The sequence below is a fragment of the Cervus elaphus genome, chromosome 2 (genome assembly GCF_910594005.1).
Source record: "Cervus elaphus chromosome 2, mCerEla1.1, whole genome shotgun sequence".
In the NCBI taxonomy this organism is placed as follows: domain Eukaryota; kingdom Metazoa; phylum Chordata; class Mammalia; order Artiodactyla; family Cervidae; genus Cervus; species Cervus elaphus.
In genome coordinates, this window is record NC_057816.1 from 17,540,375 (window position 1) to 17,559,271 (window position 18,897).

The 18,897-nt window shown below is 44.1% G+C and overlaps 1 protein-coding gene across 1 annotated transcript in view; it reads left to right on the forward strand.

The window, feature by feature from the left end:
• The first annotated feature begins 434 nt into the window (after positions 1–434).
• Positions 435–18,897, forward strand: part of JAM3 (junctional adhesion molecule 3) — a 29,837-nt gene continuing 11,374 nt past the window's right edge. The window contains exon 1 of the mRNA XM_043873239.1: positions 435–582. Coding sequence (XP_043729174.1) covers positions 450–582 — 133 coding nt within the window. The 5' untranslated portion in view covers positions 435–449. The remainder of the gene's footprint in view (positions 583–18,897) is intronic.

Genomic DNA, 18,897 nt, shown 5'->3' on the forward strand with positions numbered 1-18,897 from the left:
AGGAGACCTGGCTTCAATCCCTGTGTCAGGAAGATCCCTGGAGAGGGGAATGGCCACTCACTCCAGCATTTTTGCCTGGAGAAGTCCGTGGACAGAGGAGGAAAGGTCACAAAGAGTGGACACGACTGAGCGATTAACGCTTTAACTTTTCTTTCCAAAAAAGGCACAGGCAAAAATGCTTCCAGGACAACTGGGCTCCAATCTTATTTGTGAAATAAGAACTTCATTTCTCAAATTTTAACGGAGCATTCCTTTCCGGATCTGTAGTGACGGATTCATTTTGTAAATGTGGGAATTAACCCGCCCATTCTTGAACGCGCTCTTTCACTTCCTCGCACCAAATTCTTTGAAAGAGACCCCAGGGGCCAGGTCCAGAGCATCCCTGCCTCCATAGCAACCAGACTCGGGCTTCCCATGCACCATGGCGACGGCTCGCCGCCGTGGTCGCTATGGTGACCGGGGCGGGCGCAGGACCGCGGGCAGGGCGCGTGCGCGGGGAGCGGGCCCGCGGCCCCTCAGCTGCGCTCGACATGGCGCTGAGGCGAAGGCCCTCGTTGGTCCTGCTGCTGCTGGTCGTGCGGGGTGAGTCCGCAGGCCTCCGCCAGACGCGGGCCGAGGGAACCAGGCGTGGGGAGCGGGTCTGGTGGCGCGGGGGCCCGGAGCTCAGGGCTGCGGGGGGCGTCAGGGAGGAGTCTCGGGGGTGAGGGGGTCCGGCTCAGGTCCGGGGTCAGGGATGCGGGGGTCCCGGCGTTCGGGCTGAGCGGGGAGCGGTCCTGGAGGTGCGGGGTCCCAGGGGTGCGGGTCGCGGGTCTGGGGTCGGGGTAGGCGCTGCGGGTCGGGGAAGAGGTCGGGAGGTGTGGAGGTCAGGAGTATAGGGGAGTCCCGGGGGCCGGGGGCCCCGGAGTTGGGAGTCCAGGGGATCTGACCTGGGGGTTTGGGTGCAGGGCGTCCCGGGGTGTGGGGTCAGGCCCGGGTCCTGTGGACCCGCGCTCGGTCCCTCTGCGAACAAAGCCGACTGTCCCCGGCCCCTTTTGTCCCGCCGGCCCCGAGCCCTGCAGCCCGCCCAGGAGTGGCGCGGGGGCCGCCGGGGCCGGGCGTTGGTCTGTCCGCCGACCCGCGCCCCGGCGGGAGGCCCTGGGCAACCGAACGGCCGGACCACACGCTGGGGGCCGTGGGCGTGCGCTGGGCGCTGGAGAGCGCGGTCCCACGTAGTCCTCAACGCTGTGTCCAGAAAGCACTCTGAGGAGCAGGGGACGCTCAGACCCGGTCCCCGGCGCCGCGCCGGCTCGCCTGGGGCATCCGCAGGACTTCCCAGTTCTCCGGGTCACTTTGTCGTCTGCTTCCTTGCCATCGTCATCCCATGGTGTTTTCAGAGTGTACACAGCGAGGCCCCAAGAGACTGTTCGGGGGTGGGGTGGGCGCACTAGGGAAACAAAGGCTTCTGTGTTGAAGGTTCAGTGAGGGGAGTGGTCCTCAGGGGTGGCGAGAACAGTGAGGGTCCCCGCAGAAGCCGGGGAGCAGGACTCGGTGGTAAGGGCTGAGTTCAGGGAATACGTGTCCCTATACTGCGCCTGAAAGTGGTTTCCATAAACGTGTGTTTGGGAGAGATGAATGATCAAAGGCTAGCCAGGGGACAAGGGTGTCAGGAATGTCCCCTCCCGGCTTTGTTGGTCACACGGACACTGTCCTATTCACAGACTGGAACAACTCCCCATTGTTGAAAAGATCTGTTCACGCGAAAGTTTGCAGTTTTTACCGCAGAAACATTTGGCAGTTTCGTTCAGGAATGAGTTTCAAGTCGGTGGTTTGTTAGTAAAACTAATGGATGATAAGGCCTTCACATCAGCTTCGTTTTTTCTTTTAATTTTAGTTAAACAAAAAAAGTTTTTTTTCTGGCCGAGCCATGCCTCATGGGGGAATCTTAGTCCCCATACCAGGGATGGAAACTGTACCCTCTGCATTGGGAGTGAGGACTCTTTTTTTTTTTTTTTTTTTTTGGTAGTGAGAACTCTTAACCACTGGACTACCAGGGAAATCCCAGTAAACTTATTTTTACTAACTTCTTATTTTGGTTTCCTGGAAACGCTACTTCTGTGATTTCCTTGATGTTAAAGATTGGAATTTACCTGTGGAGCATAGGAGGACTAATCAGATTTTGCATAGTAGGATTAATGACAAAGAGTAAAGGTGGTAGGGTGTATTAATAGGCTCTGAAGGGATGTAGCTCTTTTCTATTATTTTGTTTATGCTGTGAATATACAGTAATACCTTGAAAACTATTCGTTCACAGGGCATCACAGCTGCATCTCTTATTTTTATGATTACGCTTCTTAATTGCTATTATTTTTGAGTGCTCTCATTAAAAAAAATCTGGTTCCTGATATAATACATTCTTATTAGTTACCCTTTGCCAGGCTCTGTTATAAAAATTTAATATGTATTCATTTAACATTGATAACAACTCTAAGAGGTTGTTAGTATCATTTTGAGTTACAGAGAGATTTAGTAACTTGCTCAGGGTGACATCCCTCGCCTGCCAGTTTGGAGATTGTCAACCATTTGTGTTAATCCTTTTTTTGTTGTTGTTGTTACTTAAATTGTTCCATTTGACAGTGAAGTTCTTGCTATGGATCATTTTAACCAAATTATTAAATGTTCAATGCTTTATGGTTTGTAGATAACGTATTCTTTTGTTGAATTGGTGACAGGTGCAATTCCTCTTTGCAAATGTTATGCCACACGTCTTTTTTGAATGATTATGTGGTAATTGCCATTGGGTTTCCAAATCTTCAGATGTCGTAGAGAGATGCTTCATTAGAGATAAGAGAGTTACAGTTTGTATTCCTGGGGTAAGACAATTTGTTAAAGTTTAGCAAAATCTGAAAATCATAATTTCAGGAAATTTTTGAAAAAAGTTCTAAATTTTCCATTTGCATTTGTTTGGACTTCTGAAACATTTTAAAATGACGTCTTCTTTCATGTTGTTTTCAGTCTCTTGAATTAATTATATCTGGTATGATTGTTATCAGACATGTGTGTGCACGTGTGTGTTCAGAAAAACAACGACCACCTGCCCTGAAGCATGCCCTGCTTCAGACCAGCTGTTCATTCCCAGAGGGCCTGTTGAAGGCATTTGTTCTGAGTGCTTCAGTCTGGGGAAACTGAGTGGGAAGCTATTAGAGATACTTAATCATAAGTAATTGCAGTGTTATATCTAGACAGAGAGATCACACATGCCACCCCAACTCTGGGAAACTTTCTCTTAAGCAGCCTCACAGGGTAGGCTTAAATCATTTCTTTTGAAAGAAACCTGATGTGTCTTAACACCCACTTTTTGAGATGGCCATATAATATGACTGTAGAGGCTGTGGATTTAGTACAATCCAGCCAGCAGCTGTTAGAGATGTAATATTAGCAAATTCCTTCCCCACAAATTCTTTGCATTTTTTCACAAGCACAAGTGTGGTAAAACAAAGAGAAGTTTGTGCGTGGATGAAGTCAGGAGGTATGGAGTCTGCTTGATACCCTCGTCGTGAAGTTGGACACTTCTCAAGATGTGTTTGTGATCAGGTGGTGAATGTGATGCTGTGAGGGCCGAGCACAGATTTCACATCTCATGTATCTACTTTCTGGATGCCCACAGTATATACAAATAGCTTCAGTGGATTCTAAAGCATTCCTGAAAGAAAGTTTTGGTAAGCACATTCTTTTACACCCAGTTTAGCAAGGACAGTATCCACTGTGGTTCTCTATATGGAGTTCTAAAGCCTTAATTTACTGCATCTTTCCAACATGTTCTGACACACAGAAAGCCTTCTGAGAATTAACCTTTGTTTCTGATGTCTAGGAATACTGTCGAACTTTGTGTTGGTGTGTTTGTCTTTAAGGAGTATCTACTATGTGTTGCAGGGCTTCCCTGATGGCTCGGGGGTAAAGAATCCCTGAGTCTGGAAGATCCCCTGGAGAAGGAAATGACAACCCACTCCAGTATTCTTGCCTTGGAAATCCCATAGACAGAGGACTCCAGCGGGCTACAATCCACGGGGTTGCAAAAGGGTTGGACACAATTTAGGAACAAAACAACAACTATGTGTTATGTATTATATTCCTATGAGTAGCTAATATGTACAGCTGAGGTTTCAAAGCTCGTAATGTGGAAACATCAAACTTGTTAATAGATTGGTAGTGGTTTAGTTGCTAAGTCACATCCAACTCTTGTGACCTCATGGACTGTAGCCTGCCAGGCTCCACTGTCCATGGGATTCTCCAGGCAAGAATACTGAAGTGGATTGCCATTTCCTTCTTTAGGGGATCTTCCCAACCCAGGAATTGAACCTGGGTCTCCTGCATTGCAGGCAGATTCTTTACTGACTGAGCTACGAGGAAGTCCTTTTTTCTTTTTTCTTATACCATCTTTCATTTTCAGAGTATCCCAAGGCTTCTGTGGGGGTCAGCTTGCTTTCTGCAGAATATTGCCCACGTCAAGTTCTGCCATGTGTGTGTTGTCTGCTTTGCCCAGCTTCACTCAGCTCACAGTGATCCTTCCTATTTCTAAACAGCATAGCTTGTAGTCTGTACTAGTACAACAGACATTGACTGTGTATCTGTAATACGTCCTTTGTGCTAGGGGTGCAGACAGGAATAAGGCTCCTCAAGCCAGGATGACTGCCCACTGAATTACGTTGCACTTTTGTTATTGGGTGTAAATACATTTTATCTTCTCAATGTTATTAAAAATTCATTGGGAGCAGAGGCTGAATTGAATTTCTTTTGTATCTTTCCAGGGATGGCTATAGTAAGTATTGTCTTTGTCACTTGAAAGTCAGTTAACATTTCTTAAACACTTCCAATGCATCCAAGCATTTTTTCATGTATCTTATCTCCAATGACCCCAGAAACTTTTGGAGATTCTTGGTTTTTACTACAGTAGTTTTTGTGGAAGAATGAGGATGGTAAGTATTTCTCAACTTGGTTTACTTTAAACATCTTCTCTCACCCACTGTATGCGGTTATATGAAGTTAAGAAGGAAAACATGGGGAAATGCTTGTGAAGTCATTTAAGCGACACAGTCATATACCTTATGATTCCAACAACACAAAACATCTCGGGGGGGATGTTTAGAGGAACTGAAAAGATAATCAAAACTGAAAGATAATCAAAATGTTGATGGGGGTGCTGTTTTTCAGTGGCAGGTCTTATGGCTGTTTGTTTTCTACTTTTCCCTTATTTACCTGGCTGATTATTTTATAAGGATTTATATATATATATATATAATGGAAAAAATTTCATTTGGGGGTCCTCCAATAACATAGTAGACTTAAGTAGACTTAACTCGGACTTTTAAGTTTGACACTTGTTAAGGATTTTCTTTTAAAATGGGAAACCAGTTTAATGTGTTAGTCTGTGATTGTGGCTCCTTCTGTCTCCGGAGTTAATGCCAGCTGCAGAGCGAGGAGGAGGGGCAGCCTTGGAGCTCGGTTTGATCAGGCATCCTTTGTGACTCATCTGAGAGACTTGCTGTCACCGCTTCTGGGTTGGGGCGCCAGCTGTGGTGTCCTCAGCAAGTGCTTGGTGGGAAGACAGAGAGAGCTGATGAGAATACCTGCCTCTCCCTGTTTTTGAACACACAAGTGAAATCATCCAAGCAGCCACTTTGGTCTGCCTGTTTGGCGCAAGCCCGTGTTTAGAGGATCCCCTCCTCTATGCCAGCCGGGCAGCTCCTGGGGGGCCTGTTTTCTTTGTCTTGGGTGATAGGAATACCAGGTCAAGTTGACTTCCTTGGGAAACTGACTCCGAAAGATGTTTCCTGAAGTCAGCCGAGAGCTGAAGGTCCCTTACCACGTCTTCCTGCCCACCACGACTTCCTCCTTGGATGTCTTTCTCTAAGGGAAACTTGACGTCTTTTAGAATGAAGTGCAGCTGTCTGGAGGGTTATAAATAATGCCGCACAATCTAAGACAACTGCCTTTTCTTTTTTTTTTTAAATTCGATCCCTTGATCCTCCTGTAGAGCATCTCTACCAGGGTGCTGGAGCTTAATCAGCCGATCCATAATTATTTCACAATCTGGCATTTTCACATCAGCAAAACAGAGACATCTAACATAAGTGCTTCCCCAGACTAGAAGCGGTACACAGTTTAGGTGGTTAACAAACAGAGCACCCCTTCGAGTAAGTGTTTTACATGTACAGAAGTGAGAGCTCTTAACTCGGGCTGACCTGGTAGAGGGACATTTTAAGAAGCAGCACCAGGTATGGGCTTCCATGGTGGCTCAGAGCGTAAAGCATCTGCCTGTGATGCAGGAGACCCAGGTTCAATCCCTGGGTGGGGAAGCTCCCCTGGAGAAGGAAATGGCAACCCACTCCAGTATTCTTGCCTGGAGAATCCCATGGACAGAGGAGCTTGGTGGGCTACAGTCCACAGGGTCGCAAAGAGTCGGACCCGACTGAGCGACTATGCACTTACTTAAATACTTACACCTTTTGGGGTAATTTGGTTGACTTAGTGCAGATTTGGGGGAGTAGAGGTGTTAGGGTCCAGGAAAGTGGAGGAAATGCCACAAGCAGAGGCGTTGGGAATGCGTGTGTTGTATTCTGGGACCAGTGAGTTATGATGATAACTAAGGACAGCTGCCAGTTATTGGAAGGCTGTGCCAGGCACTGCTGACCGTGCCACCTCACGGGAGTCTTAGTCCATCTCAGCAGGCAGTCCTTATAGGCCTCACTTTGCAGGTGCTCAACCTGACACTTGGGCAGGTTGGTCACCTGGCCCCGGTCACAGCTGGTAAATCAAGGAACCAGATCACCCATGGAAGAGAATGTCGCAGAGTAACTCGACAGAGACTGAAAAATGCTTTCAGTGCTGGGCTGAAAAATGTGGACCTTGTCATGTATGTTCTAGAAATTCATGTGGCAGTTTGGAGCAGGAAGTGATCTGATCGAATGTTTTTAGGTGTGTTGGCCTGATACTACATTCAAGAAGGCTGGAGAGGGAGAGTCAGTTAGAAAGCTTCCAGAGTAGTTCATGCCCATTCCCCTTAGGGGAAGTCTCTTGAATTCAGTTTTGTTCATATCTGAAAAATATATTTTTACCTTTGTTCTTGAGATGTAGATCTATTGGGTGCATAAATTTAGGTTGACAGTTGTTTTGATTCGGAGCCTGGGCTCCATGATATGATGCTGTCTGGTTTCCTTTGCTCCTGTTGTGAAACTGCTATCAGGCCATCAGCCTGCCTTTCTCCACCTGCTTTAGAGATCTCATCTTTTCTTTGGCATGCTGCAATGTTACTACATGTGTCTGGGAGGCATTTCTTTTTAATTATTCTCCTTGTTAATTTGTTATAAGTTGTGTATCTGTGAGTTTACATCTTTCTAGAGAATTCTCAGGGAGGGTCAGTTCAACCACTGCCTAGCTTCTATTTTCTTAATTCTTCCCTTTTAGAACTCTGATTAGATATATTCAGTCTTTCATCTTCCAAGACTGTTAACCTTTCTGTCATAATTTCATGTTCTTCTTTCTTTTTGCTGTTCTGGGTTATTTATTAAGTTTTGTTTTACAACTGTGTCTCTTGCCAACCATGTCTATAATCTGTTTAACCAGTGTATGAATTTTTTTTTTAACCCATTATATTCATTTCAAAAACTTCACCTGGTTCTTCCTATAATCTAGTTTATTTTGCTTGCTCATTTTTCATTTCTTTTTTATTTTTAAACATTTCACACAAAGTTGTTTTATATTCTACATGTGAGACTTCAAATATCTGAAGTTCTCTGGAGTCTAAACCTGATGCTTATTGTTTCTCATTAGCGTTACTCGTAGTGGCTTCTCTTTCCTTGTAAACATAAACTGACGTCTGGTTGATTGCAATCTATACAGTTCTGGGATGCGTTTTGTGAGAGAATGTTCTGGTGCTGGGCGGCGGTCATCTGGGATGGCTTTCAGGGTCCCTGGCGTTGTTTGGAAACTTCAGGTTCAGCTCTGCCTTCCCGTTAGCCCAGCTGTGCAGTCTCTGTGATGACCTTCAGGGTCACGGCCCACCCATCCTATTACTTGCTGGGTTCAGCCTACAGCTATTTCACTTGTTTCCCATGAGCCCAGAGGTACAGTAAAAACTACAGTTTGTCTGCATGAGGTCTCACTGGAGTGTAGTTAAACCACTGCTGTAAACAGGAACCCTGGCCTCCTGAAAAACTTAAGTCACACACCATCCTCAAACTTCTATATTATGAAGGTAATGCTTCTGTTTTCATTTTTCAAGTATAAGATGAAGTTAAAATACTGGCGCTTTTTTTTGAGGGGGGAGGGGGACACATATGCCCCCACAGAGGTTCTGATAGGTTTAGGGGGAGGGGTTGAAGGAACCTTGCTGAGCATCAGTGCTGCCAGGATGAGGCTGTAATGTCCTGTAGACACACACACCCCCTACTGCACAACTGTCATCCCTGTCTGCGGGTGGGTTTATCTGAAGAGCAGTGAGCATCAATGATTCGAGGCCCAGCAACTTGAAATTTGGAGAATTACTGCTGTTCCATACTGGACAAGTGTTTGGTGGAGGAGCTCTCCGCTCTCCACGGGGAAGGAGCTTCCCAGATTTTCAGATTCTTGCTGGATGAGGCGAGACGGATAGCCCACCCCAGGCTATGCTGTGTACTGCCTCCCAGATCCTTTTCTGGGTGGAGGAGGGAGCCTCTGTGGGTGTCAGGCATTCTGGACCCGCTTCCCAGCTTTGCATGTGATTCATTTGGGGACCTTGGGGAAATATTAATTATATTGGTTTTAATCCAAGTCAGTTTAAAGTAATTTAAGCAGCATTCCTCTCCCCCTCCCACCAACACATTTACATTTCTGTTCATGGATTCGTTGAATTAGTTTGTTAATTACAAGTGTAAGTGAAAGTTTTGAAAGCCTAGTTCATAGAATTGTCTTCCTCTTCTGAAAGTTTAGAAGCTTTTAGAGCCAGGAAAGCAGTGCAGGATTCAAAAGACACCAGTTTGATCCCTGGGTCGGGAAGGTTCCCTGGAGGAAGGCACAGCAACGCACTCCGGTATTCTTACCTGAAGAATCCCATGGACAAAGGAGTCTGGCAGGCTACAGTCATGGGGTTGCGAAGAGTCGACATGACTGAAGTGACTTGGTGCACACACACAACCTTGGTTTTAAGTCCTCTTCTACTCCAAGAGGTTAGGACAGTTCATCTTTCAGAACCTCAGGTTTCTGGGGGTTTTTTTGTTTTTTATTCTGCTGTGGCCTTACTTACTAGATCTAGTGTTTTGAGAGTTCCTATGTTTGTTTACCAGGAAGAAAACAGTGGACCACTGTTTGGTTGGGTTGGTGATTACCGTTTGATATCGCAACAGATTATGGAGTTTTCGCTCTGACCACATTCGGTCTCCCTTTTAAGTCCACTGCTGGTGGAGCCCCTTCACCATGAATCTCTGAAGCAGCAGTTCAGTAAGAACAAGTGTTCGTGTCTTTAATTTACCGGGTGCTGTTTTAGAGTTGTTTATGTTGCAGAGTTGTGAACACTGTAGGAGGTGGTGGAACTCATGGCCCTTCCCTCCACATGGTACTTTCATGTACATATATGGACATTTTATATGCTGTCTTGGGGGGGGCGGTTTACAACCCCCAGAAGGTCACTTCAGGTGGAGCGGCCTGCTCAAGGGCACAGGGCATGTGTTCTGAGTTGATGCCGACTCTATGCAGGGTTTGGGACCAGCATACATCCAGGAGGGTTATTTTATTATTCTGCTGTTTCTTCTTCCCCTTAACTCTGGTCCAGCCCAAATTTTCTGTTAGGCTGTGTTACAGATGGTGACTATTGGTGTGAAACATCTGGTCATAATCTCCGTACGTTGAGAGTTTACCTCACTCTATGGTTAGGTCAGAGGGAAGACTTGATTTAGATGGCTGTAGGGATGGTTTCTGCAGTGCTTCATCATGTTAGCGGAGCTCCAGGAGGTGTGCAGGATGAGGCCATAGGAAAAACAGTGTAACCCTTTCTGGGTTACACCCGCCCTTCCATTTCCCTCAGTGTCCTTGTCTGTCTGTCTCTACCATAGGCAGTGGGGATGAGGGAAGAGGCCTAAATGACATCTCACGACATCAGATGGGGATCTGGCCTTCACAGAAGCCAGAACAAACACCTTCCTGGTGGCCATGTGGCTAACCCCCTACCCCCAGTCCCCACAGCATCCTCAGGCTGGTAGCTTTCCCCAGGAGGACTGTGTTTGTAAGTGTGTTGTTTTCCCTTCAGCTCACAGATTTTGCTTTCTGTGCTGTTCTCATCAGGTACGCTTTCTCCGTGCAGAGTAACGCAGAGTAAATAAAACCTGTTAGGATTTGGTGCTTCCGTCCTCATGAGCAGCTCAGTTTTGACACTGCTTCTCATGAACCCTTGAGGAAGATGCTTTAACCGGCACTTGGAGGCTTCGACTTGGGGTGACCCGTCCTGGTCCTCCTGCCTGCCCCACCTCTGTGGGGGCTGGGCTCTGTAGCCCTGGGCTCCAGTGGGGAACACTGCCTTTGTGAGGACTCATGGGGTTTGGGCTTGGGGTGACGAAGACGAGGCACTTGGGTGTCCACACTCACCCTCTCCATAGAGGAGTTAGAGTCTAGAGAAGCGTAGCGTTTTCCTTTTCTTTTATAAGATTACGGTTTTGTCATAAAGAGAAAAATTGATCCTTACAGTGTATTTACTTAATTCAGTTTTATCAGGGAACACACAATTTGGAACGTGGTCTTGGGCTCTGTAAGGCGTTTCATCACCGGCTTCTGAGTCACCTTATGTGCCGTGTTTCTGCTTTATCATCACAGCCCATCCACTCCAATGCAGGTCACCCTCTTCCTGTTCAGTCCTGCTCGTTCCCTAGTATCCAGCTCAGCGTACTTCTCCATAAAGCCTTTCTTAGCTCTCTAGCCTGGAGCGATCTCTTCCTTTCTGAATTCACGTTCAGCAGGAAGAACATAAGCTAGAATGAAGTTTGAATCTCAGCTCCTCTGTACAACCTGTCCAAGTCAACATCCTTATCCATAAAAGAGTAGAAAAACACATAACTTTGTAGGATTGTTTTGCAGCCCAGTGACTATGTATAGTGCTCCTATCAAAGTGTCTGCATGAGTGGTAACAAAAATTACACCTATTAATATAGTAACAGTACAATTACTAGTGTAAATTGCATACGTGCTTAGCAGAGGTCAGGCATAATGATAAGCTCTCAGCATTTGGTTGTAGAGATTTACTGTCAGTGCTAACTGCTGCTGCTAATACTATTACTATGTTGTTGTTTAGTTGCTAAGTCCTGTCCTATTCTTTGTGACTCCTTGGACTGTAGCCCGCCAAGTTCCTCTGTCCATGGAATTTCCCAGGCAAGAATACCGGAGGGGGTAGCTATTCCCTTCTCCAGGGGATCTTCCCAACCGAGGGATCAAACCCCCATCTTCTGCATTGGCAGACAGGTTCTTTAACACTGAGCCACCAGGGAAGCCCATGACTATGTTACTGCAGTGCGTCTGATCCTCAGTTATTCAGAGGCAAATTGAAAGTGAACCTCATCAGGCCCCTTTCAAAGCCCCGACTTTCATCCTAGCAGTATCCTCAGATTTGCAGAGCATAGCCGCCTTAGCAACAATCAGGTAAGAGTGTCCTCTTCTTCCCCTCTGCTGTCCTCCTTACATTGGCTGGCCCTGCACTGGCCCAGCACAGGGAGATGAGTGTCTGTCCTTAGTTTTTGTTTGGGAAAGAGGCAGGGGCTTCACTGGCCATTTTAGATAGGGGATGACAGATATTTCTGTTCGAACATATAACAGCCCAGACAGATGAGAAACCATGGCCTCCTTCGTGTATTCCTTTCCTTCCTTTTTAATATTATTTATTTATATAGCTGTGCTGGGTCTTCATTCTGGCTTGGAGGATCTTTGTTACGGCATCTTTTAGTTGTGGCCTGCGAGCTCTCAGTTGTAGCATGTGGGATCTAGTTCCCTGATCAGGGATGGAACCTGGAACCCCCACATTGGGAGCGTGGAGTCCTAGCCACTGGACCATCAGGGAAATCCTTGTATGTTTCTTAACTGTTATTTTAAAATAATTTCGAGTCAGGAGACCTGGTTTCCACTTTGGTCTCTGATATGTTCAAGTTTTGAAGCTATACCTGTCTGCTAGTATATCTTAGTGACTGAACAACAACAGCAATGTATATGAGCCTTCTATCTGTGGAGAGGAGATAACATCCGGTTTTCAGCGTTTTTCCAGAGGTCAGCCGAGACTGTGTGCAAGTGGTCTGTACATTTTAAAATCTGTGCAGATGTAAACATTACCGTTCTCCTTTGTTTCCTGTGAGTCCTTGAGTTTCATTAGTCTTCTAGTTCTTTAGGCTACAATCCTAATTTAGAGGAACTTTCTCATATTGAAGCTTCCTTGATGGCTTATTTTGATGAGACAGCAAGTTTTTACATTTTTCTATATAGGAGAGACATTTCATCTAAAGTACAGATTGGTGTCCTGATTTTTTTCTTTAAAAAACCCCAAAAGTCTAGTTTTAAGTTTCAAGAGTAAAGAAGAAATTATCTGACTTTCTTGTATTTAAAAAGCGGTTCCACAATGTTTGTAGAGAAGATTAGACCTCTTTTGCCTGGGGAAATTTTTATGCCTGCGCTAGCAAACTTTGAATAATAAAAAGTTTCAGTGGAAATTCCAGCATATCTTTAAGTGAAGAAGCTGCCAATATAAATCTGTGTGTTTACATTAAAAATAAGCATCTTTTTAGATGAATAAGTATGAAGAATGGATGAGTTCAGGAGAATGTCATGCGAGTAAACAGGACTTTGTGTCCACAGGAATCCCACGTCCCGAGATGGGGAGCTGGGGTGACCGTGGGAGCCCCAGCTAGGGGCAGGTCCCGGGAAAGTAGGGAGAAAATGAAGAATAGCCCTTGGGGACTCAGCAAGTCACAAGCCTGGGCGAGAGCACATGTCTGGGGCCACGGCTGACCCTCTCCCCCAGTGGCCTCTCTGTCGGGGGAGGGAGAGTCAGCACAGTTCTGCCTCCCAGGGCGCCAAGCACTTGGCACATAGGAATGCTCCTGGGGACGTCAGCATGCATGTGTGTGAGATGGTGCATAGCCCGTGTATCTCTGTGAACAAGTATACACACTGCATTCTTGTTTAGATGGTGGTTGTAGTTTGACTTGGAACCTGCACATCATTTCCAATCCAGAGTGTACAGCTCATTTTAAATTGTTCTCCCCTGTTAAATTTTGCCACATGAGATGGGTCCTGTCATGTACAAGCTATTTTTCTGTTTCTAGAGACCTGTTGTCTTCTTGGGTTCCAAAATCACAGCCGTGTGATAAAAGGAGGTTTGGGGGAGGAGAGGCTGGGTCCCCGTCGCCCTGTGGCTTGGCTCAGGGACCACAGTGGACCTGCGTTACAAGAGAGGGAAATCGGGTGTGTGGGTGTCCTGGTAATTTGTGGGTCTGCTGCTGCTGCTGCTGCTGCTAAGTCGCTTCAGTCGTGCCCGACTTTGTGCGACCCCGCAGATGGCAGCCCACCAGGCTCTTCTGTCCATGGGATTCTCCAGGCAAGAATACTGGAGTGGGTTGCCATTTCCTTCTCCAATGTATGCATGCGTGCTAAGTCGATTCAGTCGTGTCTGACTCTGTGCGACCCCATGGACAGCAGCCCACCAGGCCCCTCCATCCACAGGATTCTCCAGGCAAGAAGACTGGAGAGGGTTGCCATTTCCTTCTCTGAATTTGTGGGTCTACAGAAGCAAAAAATGACATCCTTCTCTATTGAGATGAATTATCTCAAAAGAACACAGAGATTCCTGCTTTATTGTTTATCTGGACTGAGAACAACACTTTTTTCCCAGGCTCAACTTTGCTTTACTTTTTCATTTTACAAATTATTTATTTTTGACAAAAATAAAAAAGAGTGCGTATATATGCCATGTAACTTATTTTTAAAAAATTAATATAATTGGTTTATAATGTGTTAGTTTCACATGTACAGCACAGTGATTCAGTTATACATATATGTCTGTTCTTTTTAAGTTTCTTTTCCCTTGTAGCTTATTATAAAATATTGAATATAATTCCATGTGCTATACAGTAAGACATCGTTTATTTTGTATACAGTTTGCTTTTAATTTGTGATTTTTTTTTAAAAATATGTATGTTTTATTGAAGTATGGTTGACTTACAGTGTTTCAGATGCACAGCAGGGTGATTCAGTTGTACAAATACACATATATTATTTTTGAAATTATTTTCCATCATAGGTTATTACAAGATATTGACTATAGTTCCCTATGCTATACAGTAAACCTTTGTTGCTTATTGAATATATATTTTTTAATTAAAAATCTAGCGTTCTAGTCATACTAAGTCAAACAAGTAGAATCAAAATATAATTTTTTTAGTTAGGCAAAAATTCTTAAGTTTTCTAAAACATGTATATGTATTTACATATATATATACATACACAAAAGCTTTTATACTACACCTGATAAAAATTGAGAAGAAACATCAAAAAAAATGAAGAGATTGATAAATTGGAGAACATAAACTAAATGAAATAGGAGCACTGAATATGAAATAGAAAAAGTGAAACAAACTAGATAAAAGTAAAAGATCATCATATAGTCTAGTTGTTTTAAACATGACTGCTCATTAGAAATCTGGAGCTCTGGAGAAAAAAAACAATACCTGAGCATTTGTATTTTTCAAAAAATTTCAAGATAATTCTGATATGCATCTGGGTTTTAAGAAGTGATCATAGACCCCAGAGCTGGGTCGCCTCAGGCCAAACAACTGCAAGGGATGGAGTGCAAACCCACACATCAGCAGATAATTGGATTAAAGCTTTACTGAGCAAGGCCCTGCCCACCAGAGCAAGACCCAGTTTTTCCCATGCCAGTCCCTTCCATCAAGAAGCTTACACAAGCCTTACTTACCCTCATCCATCAGAGGGCAGACAGAAGAAGCACAGTCTCACAGCAGCTAAAACAACAACCATATTACAGAAAGTTAATCACAATGAAAAAGCAGAAAGTTATGTCCCAGATGAAGGGACAAGATACAGCCCCAGAAAAACAACTGAATTAAGTGGAGATAGGCAACCTTCCAGAAAAATAATTCAGAATAATGACAGTGAAGATGATCCAGGATCTCAGGAAAAGAATGGAGGCAAAGATTGAGAAGATGCAAGAAATGTTTACCGAAGACATAGAAGAACTAAAGAACAAACTGAGATGAATAATACACTAGAAGGAATCAATAGCAGAATAACTGAGGCAGAACAGATAAATGACCTGGGGGACAGAATGGTGTAAATCGCTGCCACAGAACAGAAGGTATAAAAAAGAATGAAAAGAAATAAAGAAAGCCTAAGAGACCTCTGGGACAACATTAAACATACCAACATTCACATTATAAGGGTCCCAGAAGGAGAAGAGAGAATGGACCTGAGAAAATATTTGAAGAGACAATCACTGAAAACTTCTAAAACATGGGAAAGGAAGTAGTCAACTAAGTCCAGGAAGCACCGAGGAGTCCCAAGAAGGATAAACCCAAGGAGAAACACACTGAAACACATGGTAATCAGACTGACAAAAATTAAAAACAGATAAAATATTAAAAAAGCAACAGGGGAAAAATGACAAATAACATACAAGGGAACTCCTATCAGGCTATTAGCTGATTTCTCAACAGAAACTCTACAAGCCAGAAGGGAATGGCAAGATGTATTTAAAGTGATGAAAGGGAAGAATCTAAAACCAAGAATACTCTACCCAGCGAGACTCTCCTTCAGATTTGATGGAGCAATCAAAAGCTTTCCAGACAAGCAAAAGTTAAGAGAATCCAGCACCACCAAACCAACTACAACAAGTGCTAAAGGAACTTCTCTAAGCAGGAAACACAAGAGAAGGAAAAGACCTACAGAAAATAAACCCCAAACAAATAAGAAAACGGTAATGGGATCATACATATCGATTATTACCTTAAATGTAAATGGATTAAATGCACCAACCAAAAGACATAGACTGGCTGGGTAGATGAAAACGTGCATTTATACACTTCCACTTACCACATCACTCTGCTTGACCCCCCCCCCCAAGTTGTATGTAATTATTTTATATTGTTAATTATATTCCCATTATGGCTTGCAGTTGTAATTATCTTTGTTTGGCTATTGATTGTGAAAACTGATAAACATCTTTTAGTTATTGTGATTATATAACTATTACTCACTTAATACCATTGTATCATGATTGGTCAACAGAAAAATAATAGAAGTCTATATCAACAAAAGTGAAAGTCTCTCAGTTGTGTCCAACTCTTTGCACCCCATGAATTATACAGTCCATGGAATTCTCCAGGCCAGGATACTGGAGTGAGTAGCCTTTCCCTTCTCCAGGGGATCATCCCAGCCCAAGGATCGAACCCAGGTCTCCCACATTGCAAGCGGATCTTTACCAGCTGAGCCACAAGGGAAGCCCAAGAATACTGGAGTGGGTAGCCTATTCCTTCTCCAGAGGATCTTTCTGACCCAGGAATCAAACTGGAGTCTCCTGCATTGCTGGCAGATTCTTTACCAGCTGAGCTATCAGGGAAGCCCTAAACTAGGATCTAATAGAAAAACCTGTAATCACTTTTTAAAATTAAAAGGGAAAGAGTAGCAGTTGGATATTTTATAGAATGTCCCTCAGAGATTTTCTGATGTCTTCTAATGATTAGACTTGTGTCATAGATTTTAAGGGGGTGGCTGGGTGAATACCACAGAGGTATAGCACCTTTCTTATATCACCATGACACGTCACTGATAATGCTGCCTGAGTCTCTGGGTTTAGGTGATGGCTTCTGGGTTTCTACCCTGTGAAGTTACTATTTCTCCTTAACACTGTTTGAGGTTCAGCCAGCCTGCCTCAAGGAGAGGGGTGTTAGACTTCACCTCCTGCGGGGCAGAATATCAAATAATCTGTGTTCATATGTAAAACCACCACAATAGCTATTAAATTTTTGGGGGATCAGATATTCTGAAACTGTCCAAATGTTCTGTTTCTCCTTAAAGTTTTCCCACTAATTTTGGCAACCATCAATGGATCTTGCCTGAAGCAACTATTACTCTGTTATTCTAAAGATGGTTTTCTGTTTCCCTCATTCATTCTACATTATTAGTTGGGATTCTTCCATAAAGAAAGTTCTCTCTGTCCCATCCATTTGCATATTCATTAGCATATGCATATCATATGGACTTGTGGATATTTATTTTATTCTTTGTGTTGTAATACCGTCTGTCATTTATTTTTTGTGCTCAGATCTTCCAGCTTTAGTCTTTGGAAGCTCTTTTAGTTTGGCTTCTGGTCCTTTGATATTTTTGTTTGTTTGTTTTAACACTTCCTCACTTTCTGGCACTACAAGATGTTCCAGGCTTATCTTGTAATATTTTCCCCACCCCAGCCTTAGAATTAGCCATTTCTCCAAGGAATTCTAGCTCCCTTCACCAGGGAATGGTATTTAGAAATCAGGATCTGAGTACTGAGTGTGCTCTTTGTTATGGAGGTGTCAGGACTCTAGGCTCTTGGTAAATGGGGCTAGGAAGTGTGTGTGTTTATAGCGACCCATGTATGCACACATGTTTGTATTTATTTCTGTACTTGTGTATATGAAATAAACATTAGTTTGTGTTAGTGCCTCTCTGACTGATCCAGCGCTACAGGGCTATTTCTGGCTTCCCCTTGCATATTCATAACTTCTTTTTTTTCTGACTGTGAGGAATTTGGCTTTCATTATTGATGGTGCCTTTATAGTGTTTATTTGTTCAACCCAGTTAATATGTGTAAAGTATTTTCAGAGTTGCTCACCTATACTGCTGTGAGGCGTAACTTTATCAACTAGAGTGCAGTGTTTGTGCAACGTTCTTCTCTTGGTAGCCTTGTTGTATCCAGTCAGAACATATTTTCCAAAGTTATTTTTGTCAATCCCTTTCTTCCCCTCCCCCTTAAGTGAGGTTGTTTTACTTGTAATACAGTTAGTTTCATTTGTCAGAGCGTGCATTCCATCCTGGTTCCCAGGACATCTTGTATGATATATATGTACACATATATATATGTACCTGTATTTTTGTCTGCATCGGGTCTGAGTCGCAGCACGCTGGGTCTTCAATGTGTCACGCAGCTTTCATTGCAGTGCATGGACTCTCCATTTGCAGTGCACGGGCCTAGTTGTTCTAGTTGGCACGTGGGATCTCAGTGGGCTGACCACTGACCAAGCCTGTGCCCCCTGCATTGCAAGATGGGTTCTTAACCACTGGAGCCCCAGGGAAGTCCCCGTACTTTTCAGTGTTAATGAAATATAAAGTTCACTCTTTGTGGCATACAGTTCTGAAGGGTTTGGTGAACACTTGGCCATGGATGCACCATCACAGCACCACACCCTGTTACATCTGTCAGGCAACCCCTTACCTCTTCTTAAAAGTGAAGTTATTCATTAGAATAAATGATTTCATGGGTCCCTGTAGTGGTTTTTTTTTTTTTTTTTACTAAAATAAAACATGTAATGCTAAAGTCGTTTCTTCAGAGCAGCTTTTGACATGAAATACTGTGCAGGTCATCCAGAGCTGGAGTCCTTGTTTTGTTAGGTTGAAATTGTTAGCAAAACAAGTGAAGACGACCATGGCTTTACTCAATTTTTGTCCCGGAATGATAGTGTCTTTGATGTGGCTTCCCAGGGAAGAATTTCCTCTCCAGACAGGCATGTCTGATTTTCCTGTCCCTAGTGGAGCAGGTGAAGACCAGTTTAAAAAAATCAGACCGAGGCCACCCCTGCAGATGTTTCAGCAATCTCTCGTGCCGACTATTGGTCTGTATTCCATTTCCTCTTCTATCTACTACTTTTT